At 39.3% G+C, this 27,528-nt stretch overlaps 1 protein-coding gene across 1 annotated transcript in view; it reads left to right on the top strand.

Moving 5' to 3' along the window:
- LOC116327044 (contactin-3) overlaps positions 1-27,528 on the top strand; it is a 106,455-nt gene that overhangs the window by 20,633 nt on the left and 58,294 nt on the right. Inside the window, exons 2-9 of the mRNA XM_039611793.1 lie at positions 6,367-6,427; positions 17,122-17,268; positions 20,811-20,934; positions 21,170-21,345; positions 23,936-24,031; positions 26,665-26,868; positions 27,075-27,177; positions 27,319-27,503. Coding sequence (XP_039467727.1) covers positions 17,208-17,268; positions 20,811-20,934; positions 21,170-21,345; positions 23,936-24,031; positions 26,665-26,868; positions 27,075-27,177; positions 27,319-27,503 — 949 coding nt within the window. The 5' untranslated portion in view covers positions 6,367-6,427; positions 17,122-17,207. The remainder of the gene's footprint in view (positions 1-6,366; positions 6,428-17,121; positions 17,269-20,810; positions 20,935-21,169; positions 21,346-23,935; positions 24,032-26,664; positions 26,869-27,074; positions 27,178-27,318; positions 27,504-27,528) is intronic.

Genomic DNA, 27,528 nt, shown 5'->3' with positions numbered 1-27,528 from the left:
CAAAGGAAACCTTGTGTGTATCTTTGAGACTTCAGGGGCTTTATCCAAACAGCTGTAGTAGATACCTTGGGATTAAGAAAGGACTGTACATCCTTCGTTGTCACACAACTGCTAAAGTGCACAATTTCGAGCATTATTTTTAGACATTATCAGACAGTTTTAGGTGTCTGGATAGATTTACAGTCAGAGAAATGTAGTCAGATTTGTGACCTTGCAGAGAGGCATAAATTTGATGTGTTAATTAAATCATGTTAAGTTTCATCTAAGAAACCTGAGTAATTTTAACACCAGGGAACTGATTAAGCAACTTAATTCATGCATGCAAACATCCTACCCTAAATATCATCTAGGATAAAACTCAGACAGAATTCTAGTGTGTTGTTGGGTTGTGTTGTGGGTTTTTTTTCTTTATAGCTATAGTTTCTTTTAGTCTATCTGCCTGTTCCTCTGAGGCACTGGTTTGAATCTGGAAATGAGTCAGAAAGTTTGGAGGGAGAGCCGGATATAGGGTTGAACATATCACAGATTTTGGGAGATAGCCACCACTGACTTCTTACTTGGAGACAGGCAGAGAGCAGGAAGAGAAAATTGTTTCTGCTGGGATGAAAGGTGTGGGAGAGCTATACAATTTTTTCCCCAGATTTTTGAAACTAACTAGTCTTTCCTGCCTATCACAGAAATAAATTAGCTTGCATAGGTGTCTCAGTTAGCCAGTGCCCTGTGTTGATGTGGATGAATTTTCACTGATGATGAATAAATGTTCTATTTCTGGCCTTATTTCATTATAGAATGGAATAAAATGGAACAGAATAGACCTTTATTGTCATTGTACATGTACAACAAAATTTTAGGTCCTTCACACCAACTGTGCTGGAATAAAATATATAGTAGACAGCAGAAATAAATAGTAAACAGGAGAAATATACACAAAAATAAGAGAAAGGCACACATTAGAGAACAAAAGAGTTCCAAAGTGCTTGGAATTGGTGCAAAAGAAAGACTTGGTGTGCGTGAGTTGCCTGATTGATGGGGATTACTCAGACCATGGCTCAGATTGGTGAAGTGGATGGGGAGGGGTCGGGGTGGGTGGGTAGTATTTGCTGACAGTTCGAATGGCCCAGGTGAAGAAGCTGTTTGTTAGTCTGGAGGCGTTGGACCTAAATGACCTGAGGAGTCGATCAGAGGGCAGCGGGTCAAACAGGTGGTGAGCACAGGGATCGCCTGTGATGGCCCTGGTTTTCCTGAGACGAGAGGATCTGGCGATGGCCTCCAGGGGTGGCAGAGGGTAGCCAATGATTTTTTTAGGCAGTGTTAATAACCCTCTGCACAGCCTTCCTGTTCTCAGTTGTGGCCTCTGCTTACCAAACACCCAGGCAGTAGGAAACCACTGAGGAGCGGTAGAAGGCCAGCAGCAGCTTCTGGTCCAGGTTATTCTCCTTCTGGACAGGGAGGAAGAGCAGCTGCTGCTGGGCCTTCTTTACCAGGGAGTTGGTGTTATGGGTCCAGGTGATATCAGCGGTGCCCAGAAACCTGAAGGTCGAGACAGATTCCACCCATTCTCCATTCATAATGTGTGGGGAGTGGATCTGTCTGTTCCTCCTGAAGTCCATTAAGATTTCTTTTGTTTTAAGGGTGTTCAGCTTCAGGTTATTTTCTGAGCATCAGTGCATGCTGTCTTATCTCCATCATATATGAGCCCAACCACGGTGGTGTCATCTACGTACTTGACATTAAGGTGGTTGGGTCAGAGTCGGACTGATTGAGGCCAGTTGGTGAGGACGTCTTTGATCCAGGAGCAGGTGGCAGGGGGGAATCAGAAGGTGGTTCAGTTGGTGGTAACGATGTCTGGGATTATGGTGTTAAAGGCTGAGTCCACAAAGAGCATCCTCACTTAGCTCACTTTGTGAAGGTTAATGGTGTTGGCATCCTCCGTGGACCGATTTGCTCTGTAAGGAAACAGGTAGGGGTCGAGGGAGGGGGCTTGATGGTCTCTAATGTGTTGAGATACTATGCACTCAAAACACTTGATGACTACAGACGTGACGGCTATAGGTCTGTAGTCAGTGGGACTGTCTATTCCAGTCTCTTTGGGGATGGGAATGATAGTGACAGGTGACAAAGTTGGCATGAGTCAGGAAGAGATTGAACAGCCTGGTGAGGATCCCTGCAGCAGTATGCTGGAATATAGATGCCGTTGGGGCTGGCAGCTCTCCTGGGGTTAACTGCTCTCAGTCTCCTCCTGACCACATAGATTTTCGGTTAGGAAAAACCCAGATAGTTTTGGTCCCTGTCATATTCTCTACACAGCACTTAATTAATGTAGAAAAGGACAGACTGGGTGAAGGTCTCTAAATCCTGCTGTTCAAAGATGGACCAGTCTGTCAGATCAAACCAGTCCTGTAACTGGGAGATTTGGAGGACCCTAGCCCCATCACTACTTAAAGACTTTCTTGCTGGCCATATACTAAAAGAACCTCATGGAAGAAAGATCAAGTAAACCAACACTCAGTGATCCATAATGTAGCCATGGAGATCGTTTTTGTGGTTTGACACATCTGCCATTTCCATATGACTGGATTTTTTACAGTCTGCTTGAGGCATCATAAAAGAGGAAAACTACAAAGATGGTGATTCCCACTGGACTAATATAATGAGAGAAGTTCTGTGTTTGGCAAAAGAAATGGTTTGTCATTTCTTTTAATTTCAAACTTTTAATTTAAAAATTAAGAACATGGTAGATTTGCACTGGATTAAGATCATATTAATGACAGCCACAGCTGTAAGAAAAATATTGGAAGTCCCAGATAATACTATCCCCACTTAAACAGGATTAAGAGGATACATATTGATAGTGTAGACATCTCTGGCATCTTTAAGGAAAAAACTGCAGGTAGGTATAATCTAATCAAAAATCCAATCAAGATATTCCCAACATATGATATCCCAGAAAAATTCCCTTTTAAATGATGCAAGCAACAACAATTGAGTGCTTATGCAGACAATTTTAGAGCATAGAGTAAGTTTCATTACAGTGAGCTGAGTCTTGAATTTCAATGCATTTCATTTCTTGAAAGGTTTCCACGCTTTTAAACAAGTTCCCAACGGAAGCTGTTTCTCTGTGTGTTTTCCTCAAGTATATCTCTTGTGTAATACCTGTTAGCTCTAAACATAATCATTCTCAAATTAAAAATGTTTCCAGTTTTTTTCCTTAAAGAAAAGACACCTCTGATGCTTGTAGTGCAAAATCCCAAATATAGGTTTTTTTTTGGGTTGCTCTTCCTTGTATTATCATTATTATTATTATTATTATTATTATTATTATTATTATTATTATTATTATTATTATTGTTAAGGCCAGGGCAAGCAAGGCTCTGTCCACCTGCAGAATCAATCAGTCTTTTTGTGATGGCTCTGCAGGAGTCTTGCTGGAAACCAAATTACACTGAGTAAATGGCCTCTGTGGTGTCTGTGCAGACATTCAGGTCATTATGATTAGTTCTGCAGTGTCTCGATGCACGTGTTTGTGATATCTGACTTTTCCTCCTAACAAATGTTATCTCCTGTAGAAATATATTTTCACATTCAGTAAAGTGGGACCAGTGTTTGTTAATGCAAAACATGTCCTATTTAATGTTACCCTTAATCCTCTGTGTGGGCTGTCATATATGGGGAAGGGGGTAGCTGCTCAGCACAGTAGCTCTCATTCATGCTATGACTACACCTTTGTAATTGTTGTTCCTCAAAGGCAGGAGCTAAAATGGGTCACAGCCATTGACACAAGCTTGAAGCTAAATGAGGTGCTACAAAGTATTATAAAGCCTATGGGTGCTACTGCCCATGGGATTTAGTTGATATTTGTGAACCTATAGTCCTGTGAAAAAGAAAGTACAGCCCATGACTCAGTAGCTTATAACAACCTTTAATAGCAATAACTTGAAGAAAGCCATTGTTGAGGAATTTTGGCTCACTCTTCCTTACAGTGTTGCTCCAATTAACAGAGGTTTCCAGGCATTCATTCATTGATGCATCTCTCTGGAGATCCCACTACAGCATTTCATGACTGCAGACTGGACCGAAATCCTCACCTCTGTTGTTAGTGATGGTGTAAATCTCCTCCATTTATGCAAACATGCTCTGTTTGGTTTTTGCTAAATATGGTTCTGCACATTACTACCAAACATCTCCACTTTGGTCGTGCCTGCTCCAGAACTTTTGCATTTTTGTATAGCTGCAACTTTGTAACCTAAGCTGTGTTGCCATGTTCTTTTGAGAGAGAAGTTTTCTCCTGGCATCTCTTACCAACAAGCCATACTTATCCAGTCTTTTGTAATTCTACTGTCATGAACTTTAACATTTAACATGCTGACTGAGGACTGTTTTGTTAGATGTAGATCTTGGGGTTTTTTCAGGTTCCCTGAGAACTGCATCTTCTGATCTTTTTCTAAATTTGCTGGGATGTCCACTTCTTGGGAATTGTGGAAAATGTGGCATTGTGTTAACACATACCGCAGTGCTCCAGACTTGCAAACTGCTAAAACAACTTCTTTTATAGTGGTGATCACACTTGCCGATGATCAGTAAATTAAGTGCATTTGATTATCAGCAGCATGTGAAAAGTAAGGATTTATCACGGGGCTGCATAATTCTCCCTGTACAACTCCTCCATCTAATACACTGTAAACACTGCAATAGTTACACCCTTTTTGCACATGCTCTACAGTAAAATAGCGAATGACACAGGTTAGAGTCCAATATCAATCATATATATTCCACCTCTGTAATATTCTTTGTCAATATTCTTGATAACCACCTCTGTTAATTCTTGATATTTATAATTGAGCAATTTTTATATATTAGTGCTATTTCTTAAATTTGTAAAATCTGTAACAAATTGTATTATTTTAATATGTAAGTAAGTATTTCTATGTTGGTGTTAGCCAGTCTTGCCGGTCTCAGGTTTAGGTGGTGCAAAAATGCTGCAGCCCAACTTTTAACTAGAATATGGAAGAATATTACTCATGTTTTATCCTCATTCAGATGGCTGCCTGTCCATTTTAGGTTTTATTTTTAAATGATTTTGTGTGTTTTTCAGTCCTTAAATGGCCTTGCCCTGTCTTATGTCTTAGAGCTGCTGTACTTGCACTGCACCCTCTTTCCTTGTCGCTCAGATCAACTAATCAACAGTAATATCTCCCAAATTGTGGAATTCATTGCCATTTTACATTAGCTAGTTCTGTTCATTCCTTTTTTTATTATTTCTTATTTATTTTGCATTATTCATTATTATACAGCAGCTATGGAAATGTTAGAGTCAATAAAGATGAATAGAACAAATAATCAATGTGACGATCTGTGAAATAACTATATATGTGACAATAAGACTTTAAGATTAGTATTACTAAAAGCACCAAAAGTACTAATAAAACAAAAATAAAATTCTCTGCAATTTTCATTTTCATTAAATCTCCAAATGCTTTCCTTTCAACTGGAAAAGCTATACATGGATATTACTTAATACAACCCCAATTCCATACATGTTGGGATATTTTCCATTTTCCATGATTGCTGTATACTTTTGTTTAACAGTCAAAAAAGTAGAATTTCAGTAATTTTACCGATCAACTTAATTGTGTTTTGTAAAATACACAAAATTTGCACATGACTACTATTTGAGCAAACACAAACGGTCATGTCTAAACGAAAGAAACATATCACATATTGTAAACAGTCTGACCTATAAAGCTTTAACTTTACATTAAACATAATGAACAAAGAAAAGATGAAAATTATTTTGACATTTCCACCCTCTGAAAACTGTATTTAATTTCTAAAGTGGCTCACTTGAGCTAGAAAATGAGTCACTGATAGAAACAAGGACACCATAGGAATGCATCCAATCTATCAGTATTCACAACTTATTGTACAACAAAGGAACAGTTGGTCTGTTTGATTTTTAAATGGTGATTGAAAAAACACCATGAACGAATATTATATTTGGCCGAAGGATGAATTGTTGTTTTAGCCATCCTCCTGCGAGCAGCGAAATTATTATTTTCATATAATATGATCATAAAAAGAATTCAACACTGTGACAGGATAAAGCATTTATTCTGATTCCTGCAGATCTATATATCTGAAGGTTGTTCCCTCATATAATTATTTGCAGTAACTCTCCGATGTACATTTTCTTTAGAGATATGTCACCTATTAATCTTGTATCACCTTGTGCCTTCACTCTAGGGGATTTTAAAGGAATAGCCTTGTTTGGTTGTGCAGATTGTGTGGTTGAATTTAAACTCAGTTTGAATTCTCTTGTCATGAAAGTATTATTACAATCACTCAACATTTCCTCTGTTTTTTTCTTAGCTGGCCAAAGGACTGATTGTGTCTTACCTGTGAAGGAAAGAGCAAGCAGACTCTACTTCCCGTGAGTACTCAATCAGTGTGAAACATGCTTGTCTTTGGCCTTTGTGATTTATTGCACTCTATAAATGACTGACTGACTATAAATTACTGTTTTTCCAGGTAAAGGAACTGTGGTAGCATAATCTGCTCTTCCTAGGAATGTATGGGTGGCCAGATGTATGTTCTGTCCTAGCAATTCTCAATTTACTATTTTTCAAGTATTTAAAGTATTAAGCTTTTCAGGTTTGCAGAGATAAAGCTATTAATCTAAAACATGCAGTCAATAAATAAAGACACTTTGATGTTGTTGTTGCTATGCTAGTCAAAAAGGGCTATTGTCTAACTTTACTTCCCTGATGAGCTAGTTTGCAGATTAAATGTGAAGGTAAGTCTAATTAAAATACAATTTCCCCAAAACATATTAGTGTAGTTGTATTTTAGTAAAACAACTTGTTTACCAACATATAATCCCCAGAACTAAAATGTATGTATCTGGATAATATTAAATTATTAGGATAAGAGGCCACAACAATGACAAATTATATAAAGCAATTAGTAATTGTGAAACATTTCGTTAATAGTAAAAAACCCAATATAAAATTGCTTAAATCAGTTTCCCCATCCCCACACCTCATTTTCTTCCTCCATATTCCCCATTACATGTTTTACTCTAATACTGTTGAGTTGTTGTAGCAAGGTGAGATACAAACTGTCTATCAGACATACAGTATTGATAACTCATATTAACTTTCATTCATCCAATAAAAACAATTTACATTAATTATTACAGCATGAAATGCACACCCAAGCTATGCGTACTGTAGAGCGAAACTGAGATTACAACATGACTGACAGAAATAAAGTACATATAAAGCAATATTATTTTCAAGTTTTACTATATCTCTCACACAAATTGCAGGAAATGAAAGCTAAAGCCAGTATATATTTGTTCCACAGTGTTAGCGTTGATGTTACAGTGTTACTGAGAAAAGTAACCAATTACAGTATTTTTACGTTACTAAAAGTAAACACCCCTTTACTTTAAGGTTGTGCATACTCATCACATTGTGCCGAAGGTGTTTAACCTACTGTAGATTTACCTCTAAATGTACTGACCCTACCTCAGTGGATAGCAATTTGATAGCATTCCCCCTTACCACATTAGCCGCAACTACCTTGCTAACTTTACAGCAGTTTTGGAGCTCTAGCATCTTTCACCTCCTCAGCGGCCTTACGAGCATCATTTAGGCGCTGTACTTAACGTAACCTGGATGTTTCCTAAAAATATGAAATGGAGCTAGCAGACATGGACTAGCTCATTGAGTAATGGCTCAGGTCCCCTGGAGAAAAAAAATTCAACTCAGGAAATCATGGCTGTCCTTCTTTGTAAGGCATTAAAAAGTATAACCTTCAGTTTCAGAAAACTGGTAGAAACATTTAGAACTATACAACTGATCACAAATTCTGGCCTAACCCTGCCGCATGAAAAGCAAAAGCTGACAAAAGACAGCTGAGAATTCTGTATCTTCTTTCCTTGAGCATTTATAAGTATTCACCGCACATCTGAGGTCTTTCTGGTCCTTCCACGCCCTAACTTCATGTACAGTTTTGTTTGCTAAGTCTGTATTGAATTGGCAGGGTGTTAGCTTTCAATATTCTTCTCCTTCTCCTACTCAGTGTTTGTAATATGCACTTGTGCAATGAGTGACAGTCTGCCACCTGAGCTGCAGCACTGCAGCACGCTCCCTTGTGGCTGATGGGATTTAAGATGGACTGTAATCTGAGATCAGGTGGGTTTGTGGATATTTACAGCTTGGATAAGATAAAACAAAGACTTTGAAGTGACAGCTCTACAGTGAAGGCATATGTTGATATGAGCATTAGCATACCATATATTACTGAACAATCAGGGAGTGAGGATGTGTTTTCAGGCTGTTGGTACTTTGTGCCATGATTACGTGGTGTTTACCTGGCTTTCTGTGATGCTGAATGTTGCATTTATCTTGGTTATCCCCCCTACTCCAAAAAAGAGGTAAAAATGCCTTAATTACCTCTCGCAAGGCTGGCAAAGTTAATTTCTGTAGTCACATATTTAACCAATTACTCAGAGTGTAATGAAGTGGAACGTGGTTCACTGGAGTTCACAGGACATCCCCCACCCCGCCTTTTATTCTTAGCTTAGTTTGGCTGTTTCAGAGTGGGAAAGGTAATCTTCACTAAATGTTAAACCAGGCAAAACTTCACTCTGGATACACAGATTTATCCGTGTCAGTACCCATTCCTCATGTAATCATTTTAGCACCGTTATCTCAATATCATGGGCAGTGGGGGGAGAGAGGTGGGGGAAAGCACATTATCTATGCTGGGTGTTACAGTATTAGGGATTATCCTTGACAGATAGTTTCCCTTCCAGGCACCATTAGCTTGGCCTCATCCCATTTGGTATTTCCAACACCTGCGACCACCATCCACTGGGCACAAGAATTATTACCATTGTATTTTTTCTAGGGTATATAAATTAATCATGGGGATCACAAGCAACTGCTTTAAATTTCTGGACTGTGACCAAGAAACACATCCTCCCTGAGGATGCCAAGGACCTATGCATCATTAAAAGAGACTTGTGCTGTCTGACACGGGAACAGTGCCCGCTCCCTCACTTATATACCTTACGGGATTGGGGCCTCTGCACTACGCATAAATAGCTACTGTCTATTGCTAAATGCGACCAGAATCCTTGAGCCTGACTTTGAATGCTGAACAAACGAGGGTGTTTGCAAGTGGACAGAATAAAGTTGATCATCCCAAAAGTGAAAGTGGACGACTGAACATAAATTAACATCTGTCAGCGAGCAGAGCAAGTCTACTAATGACTTTAGGCTGCAGGTGCTTGTTAGGCAACCTCTCCTATAGGCTTTAATGGTTTCATATCCTCACAATCCATGAAATACCAACGACTCTAATTCCTAATCTGGTATTTTCATATTGGCAAATGGTCTGTCTTTGACTCACGTGCAAAAATGAATGATGGGAGGATTAATATAGATAATGCAGTCCTATATACAAGTTATACCTCAAAGAGTGCAGCTAGATCTTCTTATCAGGGTCAAGGCAAAAAACAAAAGCATTGTATTACGAGCTTTCAAATCTCTGAAAAACTCTAATCAAAAACTTTAAAAGACACAGTAGTAACTGTCAGTGAAAAGCAAAGAAGCAAAAGATCTGCTTTTTCAGTGTTTTCATCCAAGTCTAATTTGACTTGTTCTGAGTTCTGCTCACATGGCACTTAGCAAGTGTGTCTGAATTTTAAAACATATTGATTAGGAATTACTTACAGGTGCTGGTCTATAACAGCATTGATCACAGATAGGCATTTTGACAAAATGTCTGGAAAACATTTCACATCGATTGAACGTGTCTTCTGGGCCAAAATAAAAGCCTGGCATCTAACTGTAATTACCATATGCAGCTTGGTGTCATTCATTTAGAATCTCTTCATCCAGCACCTTAATCAACATATAATTACCTCAGACTCTAAAGTAGGCTGAGAATAGCACGACGCGAGGCAGTTTATTGAAAGAAGGGAACATTTCACACCTCAGAAGCCTAAGTAGGTCAAAAGACTGGCTTCAGTTGTTAGATGGATAAAGTTTCTTCATTGCATTTCTGCACAACAGGAAATGCATCAGCCTAGTGAGTCTCATAAGGAAAGACATCAACCACAACTTTTATTGATCAGTCCTTCCGTATTTGATTGAGGCTCATGACAAGGGTGTGGGCAGGATGACAAACAAAAAGGCTGAAGGTTAAAAAAGTGGAAACCAAATCAATGATGATGACTGACAAGATGAAGCTTGGATGAACACTACTGAGCTCTCTCAGAATAAATAATAGAGAGAAGAAAAAATTGACCGCATTTCCTCCCTACATGTCCATTCTCCCTTCTTCTATTCATGATTTTGATTTGCGTTTTTCTTGCATTCATCTGTCCGGACCAAAATATTAGAAGAATTGAGATGAAATAAAAAAGAAAAGGAATAGTTGATGTTGTGTTGTGGACATTATCTGTTTTAGTGCCTGTTTTTTTTTTTTTTGTTGTTGTTGTTGTTTGTCTTGATTAACTGCAGCTAGCAATTGTTGATTCAAGTAAGGTTTTCAAATTTATTTATCTCCAAAATTTACAACAACCTTGCCAGTCTAACAAACTTCACCTTACAGTAGTTACCCTAATAAATTTTCTCAAAGCTGTGTAACAGGGATTTTTGAGTTACACAGAAGACTACTAAAGAAGAAGACTGCAGGAGGCTAAGTGACCCTCGAGGAAATCCTGCAGATAACACTATCATCCATGTGCTCCTCATGAGTGTAAGTGCAATTTGTTTGCACTTGTCTGAGCAGCACTCAGTCAATCTGATTGTCAGTAAAACTAAGGTGAACGTACAAGTTTTAACTGTTCTTGTTCACTGTAGTTAGTGTGGATACAAACTTTCAGTATGCGTTCCCTCTTTGCCTTTGTGGGATTGTTGTACAACACAGACATTTTGCTCGATCACTGGAAATGTATCAAACACTGGATATTAGGGATGTAATAATTCTCCAAAAACACATTTAATACCTCGATTGCTGTTGGTTGACACCTCAATATTATATTATTTAGAGGGAAAGTTAAAAAACGAGTCGTTTTGCCACAGGCCTGATCACTCAGTCATGCATTTTCATTTTACTTGTTGTCTGACAATAATACAGTTAATTTTAATTTGTTTTTTGAAGCAGTTCAAGCTCAGTAGTTGAACTTTCTTATTTGACAGTGCTTTATAAATACAGCTGTAGCAACATGAATAATCTTGATTCGAGTGGTTATTGCATTTCCCTTCTATAGGAAAAGTTCTGTTTGAAACTATTCAATTCAATTCAATTCAATTCAATTTTATCCATATAGCGCCAAATCACAACAAAAGTCACCTCAAGGCGCTTTATATTGTACAATAGATCGCACAATAATACATACAGAGAAAAACCCAACAATCATATGACCCCCTATGAGCAAGCACTTTGGCGACAGTGGGAAGGAAAAACTCCCTTTTAACAGGAAGAAACCTCCGGCAGAACCAGGCTCAGGGAGGCGCGCCATCTGCTGCGACCGGTTGGGGTGAAGAAGGAAAACAGGATGAAAGACATGCTGTGGAAGAGAGACAGAAATTAATAACAGATATGATTCGATGCAGAGAGGTCTATTAACACATAGTGAGTGGCTGGAAAGGAAAAACTCAATGCATCATGGGAATCCCCGGCAGCCTACGTCTATTGCAGCATAACTAAGGGAGGATTCAGGGTCACCTGGTCCAGCCCTAACTATATGCTTTAGCAAAAAGGAAAGTTTTAAGCCTAATCTTGAAAGTAGAGATAGTGTCTGTCTCCCGAATCCAAACTGGAAGCTGGTTCCACAGAAGAGGGGCCTGAAAACTGAAGGCTCTCCCTCCCATTCTACTTTTAAATACTCTAGGAACAACAAGTAAGCCTGCAGAGCGAGAGCGAAGTGCTCTAATAGGGTGATATGGTACTACAAGGTCATTAAGATAAGATAAGGGCCTGATTATTTAAGACCTTGTATGTGAGGAGCAGGATTTTGAATTCAATTCTGGATTTAACAGGAAGCCAATGAAGGGAAGCCAATACAGGAGAGATATGCTCTCTCTTTCTAGTCCCTGTCAGTACTCTTGCTGCAGCATTTTGGATTAACTGAAAGCTTTTCAGGGAGTTTTTAGGACATCCTGATAATAAAGAATTACAGTAGTCCAGCCTGGAAGTAATGAAGGCATGAACTAGTTTTTCAGCATCACTCTGGGACAGGATATTTCTAATTTTAGAGATGTTGCGCAAATGGAAGAAGGCAGTCTTACATATTTGTTTAATATGTGCGTTAAAGGACATGTCCTGGTCAAAAATGACTCCAAGGTTCCTCACAGCATTACTGGAGGCCAAGGTAATGCCATCCAGAGTAAGAATCTGGTTAGATACCATATTTCTAAGATTTTCAGGGCCGAGTACAATAACCTCAGTTTTATCTGAATTAAGAAGCAGAAAGTTAGCGGCCATCCAGGTCTTTATGTCTTTAAGACATTCCTGCAGTTTAACTAATTGGTGTGTGTTACCTGGCTTCATGGATAGATAGAGCTGCGTGTCATCTGCATAGCAGTGAAAATTTATGCTATGTCTTCTAATGATGCTGCCTAGGGAAGCATGTATAATGTAAATAGAATTGGTCCTAGCACTGAACCCTGTGGAACACCATAATTGACCTTAGTGGGTGAAGAGGACTCTCCATTTACTTGAACAAATTGGAGTCTATTAGATAGATATGATACAAACCACTGCAGCGCAGTACCTGTAATACCTACAGCATGTTCTAATCGCTCTAATAGGATATTATGATCAACAGTATCAAACGCAGCACTGAGGTCTAGCAGGACAAGCACAGAGATGAGTCCACTGTCAGAGGCCATAAGAAGATCATTTGTAACCTTCACTAAAGCTGTTTCTGTGCTGTGATGAGCTCTGAAACCTGACTGAAACTCTTCAAATAAGCCATTCCTCTGCAGATGATCTGTTAGCTGTTTGACAACTACTCTTTCAAGGATTTTTGATATAAAAGGAAGGTTGGAGATTGGCCTGTAATTAGCTAAGACAGCTGGGTCTAGAGATGGCTTTTTGAGTAAAGGTTTAACTACAGCCAGCTTGAAGGCCTGTGGTACATAGCCGATTATTAGAGATAGGTTGATCATATTTAAGATCGAAGAATTAATTAATGGCAGGACTTCTTTGAGCAGTTTTGTAGGAATGGGGTCTAAAAGACACGTTGATGGTTTGGAGGAATTAATTATTGAAGTTAACTCAGAAAGATCAATTGGAGAAAAAGAGTCTAACTTAACATCGATGGTACTAAAAGTAGCTGTAGACGATATTACATCTGTGGGATGATTATTGGTAATTTTTTCTCTAATGATAAAAATTTTATTTGTGAAGAAGTTCATGAAGTCATTACTAGTTAACGTTAAAGGGATGGTTGGCTCAGTAGAGCTCTGACTTTTTGTCAGCCTGGCTACAGTGCTGAAGAGAAACCTGGGGTTGTTCTTATTTTCTTCAATCAGTGACGAATAGTAAGATGTTCTGGCTTTGCGGAGGGCTTTCTTATAAAGCAGCAAACTATTTCTCCAGGCTAAATGATGATCCTCTAAATTTGTGACACGCCATTTCCTCTCCAGCTTACGAGTTATCTGCTTTAGGCTATGTGTTTGAGAATTATACCACGGAGTCAGGGACTTTGGATTTGAGGCCTTAGTTTTCACAGGAGCTATAGTATCCAGAGTCGTGCGTGAGTGAGAAGGTAAAATTATTAACAAGATAATCAACCTCTGTTGGAGTAGCGTTCTGATAGCTGCTCTGCTCTATGTTGGTACAGGGCATTGAAGATGATAACAGTGGGTGGATTATATTCTTAAACTTAGTTACAGCACTTTCAGAAAGACATCTACTTTGATAAAGTCTACCCTCCATTGCTGTGTAATCAATTATTGTAAATGTAAATGTTATCAGGAAATGATCAGACAGCAGAGGGTTTTCAGGAAACACTGTTAAATGTTCAGTTTCTATGCCATATGTTAAAATGAGATCTAGAGTGTGATTAAAGTGGTGGGTGGGTTCTTTTACATTTTGAGAGAAGCCAATTGAGTCTAATAACAGATTAAATGCGATGTTGAGGCTGTCATTTTTAGCATCTACATGGATGTTAAAATCACCCACAATAATTATTTTATCTGAGCTGAGCACTAAATCAGATAAAAAGTCTGAGAAATCAGAGAGAAACTCTGTGTAAGGCCCAGGTGGACGATATATGATAACAAGTAAGACTGGTTTCTGAGTTTTACAGCTGGGGTGGACGAGGCTAAGCATCAGGCTTTCAAATGAATTAAAAGTCTGTCTTGGTCTTTGGTTAATTAATTAACTAGGAGGGTATGTTTATACTTTACTCAACTCAAGGCAGGAATACATCCCATCTTCATTCCATCCCAAACTTCAAGTTGCCTGAACTTTAGTCCAAATGTGTCATACTTAGTAAATCAGTCAAAAGTTCAGAAAAGCACAAAAATGTGTTAAAATATTCATATTTTGGAGGGTTTGTTAGGCTTTTTCTTCTTCTTTTAGTTATTTAGTTATTTATTTTTACAGAGGATTTAAACATTCCCTTTGCTGCTGAAAAAAACCCACTTTTAATAACTGGTTAAAAATCCTTTGGCAGCAACGTCAAACAAGCATTTAAAGCAGCTGCAGAGCAAAACTGCAGGTTCAAGAGGAGTTTGGGGCCTTTCTTCACTGCAGAGTACAAAATGAGCAAATACTTATACCTGGAAAAAAGAACTTGGCAGGTTTTCTGACTCTTTTTAATTGAGTTTTGTTTTTTTCACTAGTTAAGCTTTTATAAGTTAAAACAGTGTGTTAACCATTAGTCAGTACAATTAAATGTTTGTTTCCTAACTTTCTGTGTGGTAAACATGTACTTAATAAATCTTGGGGGGTCAACACATCCGTATATGGCAGGCGGTCTAATAATGTTTGGGGTCAGAGTTCGATTTGGCACATTTTTAGGTACATGTTGTGTAAATGCTGTGTCAGCTTTGTGGACTCTGCTTTGCTTTCCATGAACGGAGAGTCAAATATAGTTAGCAAGTTGAAAAGGCATGCTCCTGACAGCGATCCAAAAATGTCACGTTTGCTATTTTAGTCTGACCTGCTGATTTGAATCGTTATCAACACAGCCATGTGTGACACACAGCTCATGCAGGCAAATACTTTAAGAAGCTCAGTAACCGAGTGTCGCAGTTTGCATCAGTGGTTGAACTTCATTTCCAAGTCATAACTCAGTCAGATTTAAACAGGTACTGTGGTCATGGCACACACAGGCTAAGATTCAGCATGACCAACTCTTTCCAAGCACATAGTTTGCACAGATGTTCACTCTGAATATTTGATCTATAAATCTGCCAATCTAAATTTGTTCTATAAATCAGAGAAGAATTCATTCGCCTGTTTTCATTTTTTAAGTTTTTTTCAGTATTTAAAAGAGTATTATGTGTTTGTTACAAATATAAGAAAAGTAGCCTATATACATGACAGCATTGTCCTTACTGTTTTAGTCACATGACCCCAAAGCACTACTTTTTGACTGAAGCACTGAAGCTTTCACGTCCCGTTCTGAAACACTGACTGCATTTAAGTTGTTTGGATCCGGGTTTAATGGTTGATATTTGTCCCAGGAGAACTTTTGTTTTATGTTTAATAAATAAGGCAGTAAGATAAGGTGCAGACCTAATTCAAGTGTACTTGGTTAACACAAAAGTCATTATTTTTGGCTTTGTATCAAAAGATAGCATCCTCTAAGGTTAACATATAGAGCCAGTGAAGAAGCGTGCAAAAACAGATCAATCCCTAGACGTTCATGTTAAAATGCCTTAAATTTATAGCTGAAATAAGCATGTTTATAACAGTGTTTAGCTAATTTACCTATGCTGAATTTTTATGTTCCTAGCAGGTTAAAATTGTATTAAGAATTCAGTCATTCAGCTTCACACATGCATTCCACAAAACTCTTTTCAAATATATATAAAGTGTGTGAAACTAAACTAAAGACAATAATGCAACAAAATAGCTTAAACTCATGTACCCTTATAGTAGTTATACTATATCTTTCCTTTTTCTTTCAACACAGGCGCTAATAGCATGTCACAAAGATGTCAGGCTCTGTTTACACAGCTTTAAATCATTAGTCTACCTTGTCCACACACTTACAGGGCAAGGAAAACCAAGCTGTAAACACAAAACTGGCATATTATTAACATTTAGTTGTTATGTTTAACTTGTAAGCAAACACATGCCTAATTACATATGAAGCAACATTAGCATTCATTACAAGTTCGCTTCATTTGACAAATTCAAGACCACCATCTCCTGAGGTAAATATTTTGCTAATCAGCTCTAAAATGCTTGTGCCCCCGCTATAGCTGCTACCTAAGAACTCCTTCCTCTTGTGTTTGCAAGAAGGCACTAATCAATAAGGTATGTGTGACAAAATAGGTTGTGGGAGCTAAATAATAATAAACTAAAATGCTCTTTGGAGCTGCAAAAATCAGCTGGTATTTCTGTGTGACTCTTAGATATTTGAGCCACTGATCATTTTAAAAACATGGCAGATGTTATGTCTAGATACAGTATGTTGAACAATAGAGCTACTCAAAAGCAGCTATATGTGTTATTACCTCTTTATTACACATAATCCGTCTCACCACAGTCCCAAACAATTAAAAATTTGCTTATTAATTATAAGTTAATGTCAAAAGTTTTCTCAAATAATATGTCTGTTTCCATTCATCAGTGTGATAAACTTACCACACATATTGTACAGTTTTGGGGGGTTTTCTGCTTAACTTTCTCTTGAAGATAGTGTAGCAGTGTGTACACCAAATATCAGCTCCCCCATCGACTGCTAGCTGGCCTTTCGGCATGGGATTTTGGCTCTGCTTATTTGGTTGAATGAATTATTAATGGCTCACCGGTTTTCCACTAGTTCCATCTTTTTATTATTTTTTCTATTCCCTAGCAGGCTCGATGTAGAATGAATCTCCTCATCTTCACAGCAACACATTTACCTTCCATCTCTTTCAGAGCCAAACGGAGGAGCGTTTGCCCAGGAAATATTCTGCACTCTCTGGCAACTGGATGGGAAGAAGGAGAATCTTTGACCTTGGAAAATGAAGATGTTGTTGCCATGGGAACTGTTAATCCTTCTGTCACTCAAAGAGTGCCTTGCTGGTGAGATGCCAATTGAAGTCGCCGTTTTATAACACACACCTAATATGAATACAGTGGATCTCGAGCAAGGAAGGGCTTCCCTTTTCTTAATGCATGTTTATGTTACTATTGCACATCAACCTCAAAAATCACTCTATTAGTTTTGCTTGTGGGTAAAATCTACCAATTTGATCCAATTTGTTCATTAAAATTAGTGTTTAGACTGTTTAGTAAGAAATAGTAAAACTTTTGTGCATCACCATATCGACATTTTGATAATATCGCTAAGCCACAATCAGAGTTCATATTTTCCTTTCAGAGCACCTCAGACTCATGATGTGAATCATTGTTAAGAGTAACATTTGAAAAGAGACTCGCATCCAGTGCGGGACTCACTGTCTCTTGTCTTTTTATGCCTCGCTGTTTTATTATGCAATTTTCTTGCTTTATGTCCAGCTGCTGCCACTTCCATGAATTGTGGCAGAGCACTGTAAAAATCCATACTAACTCTTTCCTCAACACTCAATTATTCTGTGCCTCTTCCTCAGCAGCACAGGTTCGCAGTGTGCTGAGATGCTCTTTGAGAAAAGCAGATGAGCATTAGACTTTATTTTCCTAATACCTGCATGAGTTACAGCTAAGGCATTAAAATCTCGCTAAAAGCTCTGAACATGGCAACCTGCGCAGCGTAGAGAGTTAGTGTTGACAGTCACATTTGAAGAATATACTGTATACTCAACTCAAGCCAACCGTTTACAAGGCATCAAGGAATACATTTAAATTTATACAGCATATGGAGTGGGGTCTATTGTATTGTTATTTATGCTTGCATTCCCATTGATTTAGAGCCTCAACTCAAGTCAGCATTTTCACTGAGGCGCATAATGTAGTCTGCAGTCACAGAGCAGAGAATAGAGGGTTATGCACATGTCATTGCACGCTATACTCTACATACGTACGCTCACTACGGAGCACGCATTCACTTGCATTCCCAGGAAATCTAATTAAGTTTAATTTGTACGTGTGTTCATGTGTGCTGGTGGTCAGTCTAGTTGGCGTGTGCGAGCATAAACTCAAACCAACCCAATCGTTTCCCAGGTGAAATAGCCCCGCTATTAAAGGTTCATTAATTTGTTTAATTTAAAGGACACCGCAAACAGGGTAAAAAAATGAAGCACCTCCCTCAGAGGTTGGGGAAACAAGGCCCTTACCAGAGGCAAAGACTCCCACTCTCATTAGGATGATGGTGATGATGGTGTGGGAGGGAGCACTTTTTGTCCTAGTCAAGGTTAAAGACTGTATTATAAAAGAAAAGCACCTCATCCTTTCAAGTGCACCAAAAGACAAATGGACAATTTTTTTTCCCCCGGAGCAGCGCTGCCGTGCAGCTTGGGTGTATGACACACGTGGTCGGAGGAGAGGGAGGGCGAGTGCCACAGTGTGGCCGCATGCATCTGCTAAAGAAATGATAGATTTCACGGGACTAATTAGTGCAATATCAGTTAATTACTCCTGTGTATTGATAGTTTGGCTGGAGGAAACCAAAACAACAAGCTTGACAGAGCAGACATGCATGCTCAGACAACATGTATACAGCTTTGCATGCTCTCTTCTAATTAGATTATAAGCAGAATGGGGCACTGCTTTGATTACTGCGGCTCTCGTGTAAACATCTTAACCAAGTCATCCTACTTGCATTAAAACAAAGATGAAATAAAACATAATTCAATTAGCCAGCTGGGTTACTTGTCCATCTTTCTAATTATTCTCGACATGTAATTCAGCTTAAACTGGATTCTGTGTTTTGCTTTTCTGTACTTTCATGTATTTGTTGTCTTTTGGCATTTTAATAAAAAAATGTTTTCCCATCAATCTGCACTCAACGGCCTCCAAAGACGGAGCAAAAACATGTTAGAAATGTTTGCAATAATCACAAGCTCAACACTCTCGTTTATATTTGGACTATTGATTCAATACTTTGTAGAAGCTGCTTTGCCAGAAGTCATAGTTTCAGCTGTGCCTGGGAAATGTTTGCCATCTTTCACAACATGTGTGATATCATTAGGAGGAAGCCAGCTAGCCAGTGATTTCCAGGAAAAGAGTGGTTTACCAGTTTCTGCCACTTAAACTGAAAAAGATGCTTAAAATTGTTGTTTGACTCTGATTTTTATGATATACTACTTTGTCAGCTGGAGACCAGAAATGGCTAAAATACATTTTGTCGGCTAAATTTTCGGCACTAAACTCTTCATCCAATTTTCATGAAATGAGAACAAATTGGAATTTTTCAAGTATCAAATTTCAAATCAAAAGGAAAGGAAATCTGTAATGCTGCGAAGTAAAGTAACATGTTTTTTTGAAGCATATGAAAATACTCCTCAATAATATTTTATTTCCTTTCACAGTACACTGTTGAAAGCACTGTGACACATAGAAGTAGCACCAGTGAAATACATATCATATATACCTGTATCTCTGAAGCTGAGAACCACTGAAAACATGTTGACCAATGATATGATTACTAATGATGATGTATTTTGTTTCTTCTTCTTCTTCTTCTTCTTCTGCTTCTTCTTCTTCGTCGTCGTCGTCGTCGTCGTCGTCGTAGTAGTAGTAGACGTAATGGTAGTAGTAACATTTCATCATCATTTCAGTGCTACAACAAAATAAAATCTCAAATATGGGATAAATAAAGTATTTCTCATCATCATTTCATCATCAGACTTTGCCACTGGCGCGCTGTGTGTAAAACATGTTTTTATATAGATACATGGATTCACCTTTCTGGCCAACACCCATCTCTCCTGGTCTAGGTCTACAAAGACTCCATTTTTCCCGAGGACACCGCTTTCCTTGGAATAATCAAAGCTTTAGAAGTAGATTTACACCCTTTCTATGATCTAAGTCCTACCACACTTTCATCAGGGAGAGAGAGAGAGAAGTGTGTGTGTGTGAGAGAGGTTTTTTGGACTTTGTGGCTCAGGCTTTATCTTCACGTTCAGCGTGACTCGTGAGCTCATATAAACACAGATGTGTGCCTTTCTTAACTCTATTTCCAGCTTGTCAGAAGTTGAGTTTGTATCACAGTGCGAACAGTCCAAATATTTGTTAGCATGAGTATTTAAGTGTATGAAAGACCCACATGTGTTAGTGTGTGGGTGAGCTATTTTTTGCAGCAATAATTAGTCGCTATATTTTCTTTGAATTGTTGTAGTAAAAGATTGCTTAAGATTGTCAGCCATGTGTTACTCAAATGTATTTATGTGCTGCACAGATTTACAATCATAACTGCGTATGTGGATGTGTAAGAATGAGGACAGGAGAGAAAAACTCCGTCAGTTAGCCAAAATGCTTGAGGGTTATCTTTGGTTAATTGCTCTTTCATCATAATGTATTATCTGCCTCATGACATGTGCACGAGAGCGTTTATTAAATGCAGGATCTGCTCAAGGAGCCATGTTGGCAGCTAATTATAATAGGTGTTAAGTTCACACACAGTTTTCTGAGAAATGAGTGGGGTTTTTTTTCATTGTATTTTTCTTATGTTTTTCCTCCCTCTGCAGAGAATACACGCCATGGTCCCGTCTTCACCCAGGAGCCTAGCGACAGTATTTTCCCAATGAGCACTGATGATAAGCAGGTGTTTATTAACTGTAAAGCAAAAGGGAACCCACCTCCGCGTTATAGGTGAGTGGTTTGACAGCTTTTTGTTTATCTTCATAGTGAGACTACAGTGTGTGGGATCAAATTTATAGAACCCATTTATATTTTAATGCAGTCGTTCACTACAAGTATTTGTGTTTAGTCGTTGGTGTCCTTGTGCGATGCTTTCTGGAAAAGTAGGAAAGCTACATGTTCTTGGCCAGCATCACTTTTCATTGATGGTGCCAATGCTTCAGTCTTCATCAGTCTGTCTGTACAGGTGGAAGGTAGATGGAAGAGACATAAACACGGATTCAGATCTAAACTACAGCCTTGTAGAGGGGAACCTGCTGATCAGTAACCCTCATGTCATCAATCACGGAGGAGTGTATCAGTGCATTGCCACCAACACATTCGGGACTGTCGTCAGCAGGGAGGCAAAAGTCCAGTTTGCATGTGAGTCGATTCTGATTTTTTTTTAATAAATATGCATATACTGTCACAGCAGTGAAAAAAAAATCCCACTCTCCCACCCCACTTTGGCTCGGTGTGATATTATGTGTGACTGAACGGAATGCAAAACAGTTAGAGTGGGGCTGCGACCGATGATTAATTCCATTTATCTCTATTATAATTTCCCTGGTTAATCATTTGATTTATTTGGTCTTTAAAATGTCAGAAGATGGTGAAAAATCCCAGAACACAATATTTTATTCGTAAGGCCAGGTGTCTAAACCCCAGAAGTATTCTGTATTCTGTTCTGGGCAAGAACATGATACTGGACAGAGATAATGGTTGTTTTTGGCTGTTTTTCCTTATTTGAATGGTAAGATATTCAGAAATATTGAAATCTGATCCCAGTTTTTATACTCGTGTCACTCTTAATGCGATGATAGTTGTGATGTCCCTCTAAGTGTTCCATATAAAACATATTTACATCCAGTACAATATCAATATGGCATATTGTAAACTTTGTGGTCATTAAACAGCTTTTTCAGACCCACAGAAGCTTCTCTGATGAGAAGTTCATCATGTTTAATCCGCAAACATCTAAGTATGGCCATAAGCCAACTGTTGTGGTGCACTGCTAACAAGGTGTGTAGCCTCTGCAGGTCCAGCGTGGACGACCAGGGGAAAACTAAGCAATGAAACGGAGTTAGATTAAAAAAGAATTAGCTGTGAAGTTAACAAATTCTAGTTTGCGGATGTAACTGTTCTGGCCTTTGTTTGCAAAGTTGTTTTTTAATAATTAATCACTGATAAAAACTGTGTGTAAAGAACCCACGGCAGACCCAACGACACATACATGCTTTTCAGCATTAACTTTTATTTACACACTCGGTTGCTGTTCACAGACACACACGGCTGCAGCTTCCCAGCTCAGCCGAACACTCCAATAACAACACTCAAGACAGGAACCAGTACAGATTTTAAGTCGACGGGACATGATTGCAGATGCCGTGCAGGTGTGTGCACCTTCCCAGCACGGCACCGCAGACCACGCCCCGCCACACTGTGGGGTGTGAGACATGCCCAAAGAAGTTTAACAAAAGTACTGGATAAAGACGGCTCATACTCACTCACTAGTTAAAACTGTAGTTGGCGACCACGCCACGACCAGATTTATGGCAACTGTGTGCAATCAGCTTTGAAGAGTTTCTGTTTGCTGTCTTAAAATCCACGTTTGTGAGTCAAGTGAGGCAAAAAAAACAAAACAGCAATAAACCTGCTTATCAGCATGTTTGTGATCAAAACAATTACCTCAGCAAAAATCACAACTCTGTTATCATTTACATACACAGAAACTCAACTTAAACAGCAATCAGCAGTAACTACTTAGATTCAGAGACTAAACAAAGCCTCTTATATTAGAAACAAATAGTGACGTAGTTGCTACAGGACAGCAATTTAACTGCATAGCTGCTCAGAAACCTTGCTGTTAGAGGATTATAACCAAAATTCAGCCTGTTGGTGAATAACTGAGTTCATTCCACTGTTGCAAAGAGATGTGTACTGGACGAGTTGAGCTCATCAGCGCAGACTGACTCTGTTTCATTGCAGTTGGACTGTGATTGTTGGAAGCCAGGTTGCCTTACCATGCAACCTGTGTCACCTTGTGATTGAAAGTGATTGTCCAGAGGTTGAGGGTGTTGTAAGCTCAACTTCTGGTTGACCAGTTGGCGCTGCAGCTACTTGCAGCAAAATCACCAGGCAAGCACTGATTTTTGCCATCATTTTTTTTCTGTAGTGTGACTGAGCCATAAAAGAAGCAACAAAAAAAGAAACAACTTGGTGCCCTTACTATATTTCCACTGGATAGGTTAAAGTATTGCCAGAAATAGAGCTGCACTTACTTGATTAGATGCTGAGATTACCAGTCTTGTTTTTGTCTAACATTTCCTGGTTTTGTAAAACAGTGCATTTCTTGTTTGCCTTCTTTAGTGGTTTTTAAAACCTAATTAATGCACAGCATCAATTTTTTTTCTGTTGTTCTTGAAACCTGGAAAAAAACTCACATGTCAAAAGTAAATGCAACAAAAAACAAAAAGTAGCATTACACGGATGACAGCAGTTGCAGTAAGTGTGTTACCTCTGCACACTAGTCTGCAGCTCTGACGGAATGCATGAAGGAATGAAGCCTGCTTGTCTTGATTTGGAGGGACTTTTAATCAGTTGATTTCTGGTTTGACAACCGCTGATATTTGCTTGCTCCCCTCCCGGGACTTGATGGTATTTCTCTGACGCTGGAATTGATATGTCTCCCCACTGCTTATTGTCTCACGCAGCACAGCAGCATTTAATTAAAGGTGAAAGTAATCTCTAAAGCGCGATTGGAGAGGAGCATTTTGGTGTACCCTCTGCCTGGTCTCTAGTGCATGCCGTGATATGAACAGGAGGCTGTTGGGTTTGACTTGTAAGCGATATGAACAAACTGGGAAATGTTGTGCAGGATTAAAACGCCCTTCCTGGATGTCTCCCGCACATAAAAGAAGTTATTACAGCTGTCAGACCCTGAAAAGTTATTGATGTGTTTTGCGCTCAACAGTTCTGCAGAACTTCAGCAGCAAGACGAGGAACACGGTGTCGGTGAGAGAGGGTCAGGCTGTGGTTCTGCTCTGCGGACCCCCGCCCCATTACGGAGGTAAAGCGCACCTTCCTGACTCTTTGTCTGCTGTGCTTTCACACTCCTGCTTGCCTCAGCAATCTTTATTGTTCCCTTACTCTGCTGCTTATTATCTCGCTGTAACACTGCAGTGTCTTCTTTGTTTTTATGCCTTCCCACCTTCTCTTTCTGCAGCTCTTCCCTCAGAACCGTGACATACTGTTTTCCACTCACTTCTCCTTATCTGTCAGACAGGGAACTTTTTATGATCAGCTGCAGCTCTACCTGCCCAGACCCATGCCTTCATCTATAGTTCATAGCCTCATACTTCTTAACCTTGAGCTCACTTTTCTTGCCCATATGATCTGTGACCATGCTGTCATCTATAAAGTCTCCAGTGCTCCACTTCCCCGACTGTCATTTTTTTTCTTTTTTTCCTGGATGTGGGCAGGTTATCTGTTGGGTAATAAAGGCTGCCGGTGGCTGGTGCGGCCGCGGGAGCGTTTATCCCGCGGCACAGCTGTGAGTCGGCTCATGTGTCTGTGTGCTACTGATTAGCAGACCCTCAAAGTGGTCCACACTCCTGCAGCCATTCGATGCCCACCAGCACAATTTCACGCCAGCATACCAGCCTTTCTCTGCTCTCTGTTTCCAACTGAATCCTGCTGCCACGTGGGAATCCACACTTTAGCAATTTGCCCTCCAGCATTCCCTCCCTTCCCATTTAAAAAAAACAACAACAAAAAACCTCCATATCTTTATTTTTCCTCTTAAATGAAGCATAGTGAAACATTTGATGGGATTTGTACGATGTGATAACACCACAGTAGCTGGAGGTGTTTTTAAAATGGAACAAAAATATTGGGAAGCAGTGTTTTTTCCCCTCCACCTTTAGATAATGTTAAAGCTTCTTTAATACTTGTTGATGCACCACTTGAGGAATACACTGATGCACCTTATTAAAAAGGAGACATTTGAAGCTTTTCAGAGCAATCAATAGGTAAGTGGCCTAAAAGGAGCTGCTCTGTGAGTTAAACTCTGTCAGAGGACATGAGATTATGTGCCTGCAAGTCCTCTGTTGCTGTGAGACTGCAGCTCTTCAACAGACCCACTCTCTGATAGTCCCTAATCATGAAAGGTCTGTCAGTTACTGCCCTGACTTTCCTTGTAATGATTTTAATTCAGAGCTTTCCCTCAAGGAAAGCAAGTGGGACTTTTCTTTTTTCTTTTTTTTTTACCATCTGCCCAGTCAAAAGGGCTGACTGCAGAATGTCATGTGTCTGATACGGGCGGGCTGCACTAATAGCAAAGTTCATTCAGCATTCCCTGCAGACACTTCTCACTCTTCTTAGCTCTCTTTTGCTTTTCTTTGCGCTTTGCACTCATACATTGGCCTGTTTATCAGTCCTTTCTGTGTTTTTTTTGTTTCACAAGTGTAGAATAATTTTTAATAAAGTTAGAGGCTAATAACCATAAGTGTTGTTGCCATATTCCACATGCTCAACAGATAAGGCAGGAACAACGAAGCCAACCAAAATAACCCAAAACTCTGCGTTCAAATCAAAAAATGCTCCAAGATAATAAAATATGATCCTCCAGTGTTTTTATAACACATAACACAGAACTCTAACCAACTCTGTACATTTTTGATAGCTAGAAGGTTGACCAATATTGCCAAAAAAAAAGTCCCAGTGCTGGGTTCAACTTTTATCAAACCTGCATTCTTCTGCTGGAGTCCCCTGTGATGACAGCCTCGCTGAGCAACTCAATGATCCGAGTCAAAACAGAGAGGCTATTTTTTTTGCTGTATGTGTCAGCGCAACCTTAGCCCATCTCTCAGTGCTTCCCATGTTACCTAACCTTTCCGCAGCACCCAGTCCCATGTCGCTTCAAACCTACTGAAGGCACAAAGCTTTAAAAAATAACACACAAATGTAAACTTTCAGTTAAAAAGCAGAAAAATAGTCAGGTGGGCGCTGGAGTATTTCAGGCAGCTGCAAATTTGTTGTTTGGGGGAGCGACTCAAAATAAACGACAGTGCCCAAATTTATGATAATAAAGGAAGAAAATGGCTCAATTATTTATTCAATTACAAGTCAAAAATGTCTCAAAAAGAACATTCTTGATGACTTGTTGTTTTTGGAGTTGAATGCACCACGTATACTATAAAAATGCGCAACCATAAGTTTGTGCGTCAACATCCTAGTAAAAGGTCAGCTGATCTTAACTTGGCTTAACTAAAAACACTGAACTCTCATGTCCTTTGAAGTCATTTTGTATTTCTTCAACAGAGAAATAAAATGTATTTCTCATTTCCTGATAAACTACATAGAGTGAACGTATCGGTCCACACCGTTTAATAATTAATTATTATAGTGCTTAAAAGTGGCCAATCCCATGCTGACTCAATAAGTGCAGAACTCCAAATCTCCTGTGGCATTAATATCAGCACCACAACTGTGTGCTGGGAGCTTTAGAGCATGGGTGTCCATGGCCGAGCAGCTCCCATATTGCAAGTGTAATGTGTGGGTGGGCCTTTTGTCCTTAAATGATCTATGTATGTGTTATGTATTAATGGTCTTGCTGTTCTGGGAATTTTGGAAATGTGACTGGAAAGTTTATTCTTTTGTGCCTCACTATCTGCATTTCATGTCCTGTTCCCATTATTCCAGAGATCAAATATTCATGGGTTTTCAATGGACAGCGCAACTTCCTGCAGCAGGATGCTCGTCGTTTCATTTCTCAGAAGACGGGAAACTTGTACATAGCCAAAGTTGAAGCATTGGATGCAGGGAACTATACATGCGCAGTGAGAAACATGATGACCAACTCAACAGTGTTCAGCTCTCCAACCCCAGTGGTGGTACGGAGGGACGGTGAGCATCACCATCACCAGTCTGCCTTGTGGTTATCAGTCTATGAGATAAATCACTTGTCTTGAGTGCAATAGTGGTTTTGCTTTTATGCCAAAGTGATCTTTTTTTTCACCATCTGAAAATCTCCAAACTACTTGTCACCTACGCCACAGCTCTTGCCTTTCTTTTGCTTTTTAAATGATATGATTTGCTTTTGCCTTGTGCAGTAGTGATGGGTGAATACGAGCCAAAGATCGAGGTTCAGTTTCCTGACACCCTTCATGTCTCCAAAGGATCGTCAGTGAAACTGGAATGCTTTGCCTTAGGAAAGTAAGTGGCACAAACAACAACACAGTCCACTGGAATATCAGTGTCCTCAATTACTATCAAACATGGCAGCAGCAGTCTTTCCGGTTGTGGTGGAGCAGGAGAATGTGGCCTGCATAACCTCTTTGTGTTTGACCTCCGCAGCCCTGTGCCTTCCATCTCATGGAGAAGAGCTGATGGAAACCCACTCCCTGGCAAGATTAAAATCAACCACTCCAGTGGGGTTCTGGAAATTCCATATTTTCGCCCAGAGGATGCTGGCGTGTACGAGTGTGTAGCCGAAAACAGCAGAGGACGAAATGTTGCCAGAGGGCAACTTATATTCCACAGTAAGGAAGGAAGAACATTTTGCTT

This window comes from Oreochromis aureus, linkage group 5 (assembly GCF_013358895.1).
Source record: "Oreochromis aureus strain Israel breed Guangdong linkage group 5, ZZ_aureus, whole genome shotgun sequence".
Classification (NCBI taxonomy): Eukaryota; Metazoa; Chordata; class Actinopteri; order Cichliformes; family Cichlidae; genus Oreochromis; species Oreochromis aureus.
The sequence above is the reverse complement of the archived record's forward strand: the minus strand, read 5'-3'. Positions and strand labels throughout refer to the sequence as shown.